General features: G+C 42.4%; 1 protein-coding gene across 1 annotated transcript; it reads left to right on the top strand.

Moving 5' to 3' along the window:
- On the top strand, positions 1-1,873 carry LOC134452339 (zinc finger protein 239-like). Its single transcript, XM_063202690.1, has 2 exons — positions 1-333; positions 878-1,873. Exons 1-2 carry the CDS (start codon positions 255-257, stop codon positions 1,744-1,746), a joined length of 948 nt encoding a protein of 315 aa, XP_063058760.1. The 5' UTR covers positions 1-254; the 3' UTR covers positions 1,747-1,873.
- The last annotated feature ends 1,737 nt before the right edge of the window (positions 1,874-3,610 follow it).

The raw sequence follows: 3,610 nt of genomic DNA, 5'->3' as shown, positions 1-3,610 counted from the left end.
GTGGCACTTGTAGAGGCACTACACCAATCTGCAAAGAAGAACCATGTTTATCCCATGAACTTGAAGGAGGGGAGAAGTCTCATGTCACGAAATGTTGTGGTGATGAGAGAACTTCTACAACTCAGCCATCAACTCCATCACAACAGGCAATACCTGTGAAGGTGATTAAAGAAGAAGAAGAAGATATTTATGATTTTCTTCCAGAGTATTTGTACAGAACAAAGGAGGAAGAGAATGAAACTGGCACATCGTACATGAAAGAAGAAGCCATGGCCGTGAAAAGAGAAACAGAGTCTTCTCTAATGGAATGCAATGGAGACATGGCCCTAATAGGTAAGGTCCTATTACAAATAAATCCCCCCCCAAAAATAAATAAATTGTTTTAACATTCTTTAAACGGCACGCTGTATAATTGGAAAGCAATAAGGTTGGTATGTGTGTGCCTCTGCTCTGGTGTGTTTGTGTGTGTGTGTGATTTGGTGTGTGCGTGTGTGTGTGTGTGTCTGCTTTGGTGTGTGTGTGTGTCTGCTTTGGTGTGTGTGTGTGTGTCTGCTCTGGTGTGAGTGTCACTTTTGAACAGTGTATTGCTTGGTGTGTATATTCTCACTAACAAAAGTTAGATCCACTAAAAGAATATGCACAAGGCGTGTGTCATATAATATTTTAAATATCACCTTTTGCCTTTAATACATATCACACTACAAAAGCATTGTGTGCGCCTCATTAATTTATTTTTATGAAGATTAACGTAACAGTACATAGGCTATGACCCCTGAGGAATATGTTCAGTATACTATATGAAATGTATGATATTGTCTGTAATTCGTTTATGGAATTAAATCTCTTTTGTTTGTATGTCTTCCTCTTATATAATCAGATGAACACCAGACAGCTTCTACTAGCACAGACCATCAACAGTGTGCCACATCTGAAAAGAGTTTTAAAGCAGAACAGCACCAGAGAACCCATGCACCAGGAACCCCATTCAAATGTGCCACATGTGGGAAAGGATTTAAACATAAGGGTCATCTCAACAAGCATCAGAGAACCCATACTGGAGAAAGGCCTTACCAGTGTGTTTTGTGTGGAAAAGGCTTTACAGAGAAAGGCAGCCTCATTTCCCATCAGAGGATCCATACTGGAGAAAGGCCTTACCAGTGTGATATGTGTGGGAAAAGCTTCATAAAAAGCTGTAATCTCATTTCCCATCAGAGGATCCATACTGGAGAAAGGCCTTACCAGTGTACTACATGTGGAAAAGGTTTTAAACAGAAAAGTGACCTCATCACCCATCAGAGAACCCATACTGGAGAAAGGCCTTACCAGTGTACTACATGTGGAAAAGGCTTCACAGAGAAAGGCAGCCTCATCAGGCATCAGAGGATCCATACTGGAGAACGGCCATACCAGTGTGCTACATGTGGGAAAGGCTTTACAACTATACGTGACCTCACCATCCATCAGAGAACCCATACTGGAGATAAACCATATCAATGTTCAACATGCGGAGCAGCCTTTTCACAACTCTTCTCTTTGGCTTATCACCAGAAAACCCACACTGGAGAAAGGCCTTACCAGTGTGCTACATGTGGAAAAGGATTTAAACAGAAATGTGACCTTATCACCCATCAGAGAATCCATACTGGAGAAAGGCCTTACCAGTGTGCTACATGTGGAAAAGGATTTGGACGGAAACATGATCTCAACAGGCACCAGAGAATCCATGCTGGAGAAGGTCCTCAGTAGTGTGCTATGTGTGGACCAGGCTTTGCACTGAAAGGTGTCCTCATCTCCCATCAGAACATCCTTCAGAAATGTATTACTTGTGTTTTTGACTTTTTTTAAATAAAGTTTCTTTTCATGGCACAATGAATGTTTCTGTTAAGTATTTTCTCCATGTATTAAGTATGTAGAAAATTACAGTATACCTTTAGACATACAGAGAGCCAAAGCATGTCCTCTAATGCCGCAACAGCACACACATCAAGGGTGAGCGTAGAAGAGCCACTATTGGTAATGTGAAGTGGGTAATGTTTATGCATGTTGAAATGGCTTGGGATAACACACCTTTACATGATCATGCCACATTAGAGTATAAAGCAGTCCCCCCAGGAAATCGCGATGTTGCGATCGCGTCGTTTTTCGCAACTTCAATGAATTCCCGCGAATTCTGCGCGAGAGCGCAACTTTAACCAATCACCGCGATTTCCCGCAACTTTGAACACTTTGAACCAATCCATGTTGCGCTGACTTCACTGACGTCGACAAACTTCCTTTCAAAAAGGATAATACAATAAAAAATACAATAAAAAAGTAACCTAGCAATCAGTCCCAGCACTTTACTATGCATGTACAAAGTTGTCGGTGAGGGGGAAAAAACTAATAAATATGAATGTAGGAAACGCCATGTTCTCATTGCGCGTCTGCTCGCATGGTCACAGGAGGGAAAATGTATGACTAGTCTGGCATAACCAATAGGCCTACATTTTTAAAATGTGCTAGGCCTACATATAATTAACACTTCATGACAGTCATCTACATTACGCCAAGTATAGGGCTCCTACAACAAGATGTGTTTTCTTTTTTCTAAAGCGGTCCACCTGCTGGACCACTTTGGTGTTTGACTTGTGCGCATACAGAAGGCAACATTTTCCCTCCGAATTGAGATGCGCAAATGCCTTGTCCACAACAAAGCAGTAATTTCCATCCTTCATTGTGAATGCTGCGTGCGTGCCTGGCCGATATAGTAATCTCTTTCGCGCAAATTGGGCTATGGCTGGATACGAGCACTTGGTGACCGTGGTGACCGTGTCGTGAAATCACTTTCGTTTAACCTGGCGCGGTCAAACGGACAAGGAACACTGAACATGAATAAATCCAGAGCAGACACGTTGGAAAGCTGTGGGAGTAAGTTGGAAAACTACTTTCTGTCTCTCCCTCTCCTTCTCTCTTCCTTGCGCGATTGACGGTATTGATTGACAGCTGAGACCTCCGTTCTGCAGGCGACGTGGTGTTTTATAGATAACAATGTCGTCGTCTTTTATATTCACAAGAGCACCGACATTAATATAATTTCTGAGCATTATTCAGCAAGCACCCTTCACAAAAGGAAATCTGTGAACTCCATCCTCGTTACATTGAATGATGATCATCAGCCGTTAATTTAAAGCCGGCTGACGGCGCGGGAGAACAAAAAAAAAAACCTAGGCTATGCCTTCTTTCGAAAGCGACCCCTCTCTCTGCTTTTATTTGTGTTGCTTTTGACAAGCTTGAAAATTAAACGCCGACACAGGCAGGCTATGTGTAGCAGACGACTCACATTAACCAGGATTTCAGTCACAAGAGTTCCTGTCGCGCAGCCTCTTCAACTGGGTGGACATGCCCAATTCCGCCCGCCTACTTATAGTTAATTATGTATCCACTTTTTTAAGTCAGGAATGGATATCGACATGATACGAAGTTTGTATGCTTACAATTTGAAACGGTGATGACATTTAAAACAGAGTCAAACGGCCATAAACAGCATTGTAATGAAGGGTGTCGTAATGGCAGCATGAAAGAGATGGAACTTTTCACGACGACATTCTGGCTAAAAACTCGCCCTGGCAGC

This window comes from Engraulis encrasicolus, chromosome 7, assembly GCF_034702125.1.
Source record: "Engraulis encrasicolus isolate BLACKSEA-1 chromosome 7, IST_EnEncr_1.0, whole genome shotgun sequence".
Taxonomy (NCBI): domain Eukaryota; kingdom Metazoa; phylum Chordata; class Actinopteri; order Clupeiformes; family Engraulidae; genus Engraulis; species Engraulis encrasicolus.
Note: the sequence above shows the minus strand (reverse complement) of the source record. Positions and strands in the feature narration are given on the sequence as shown.

Bases quoted from the DNA above. Each gene is read 5' to 3' on its own strand.
- LOC134452339 (XM_063202690.1), top strand. From the start codon at position 255: ATGAAAGAAGAAGCCATGGCCGTGAAAAGAGAAACAGAGTCTTCTCTA. The intron at 334-877 runs GTAAGGTCCTAT...TTATATAATCAG, and splicing joins TGGAGACATGGCCCTAATAG to ATGAACACCAGACAGCTTCT.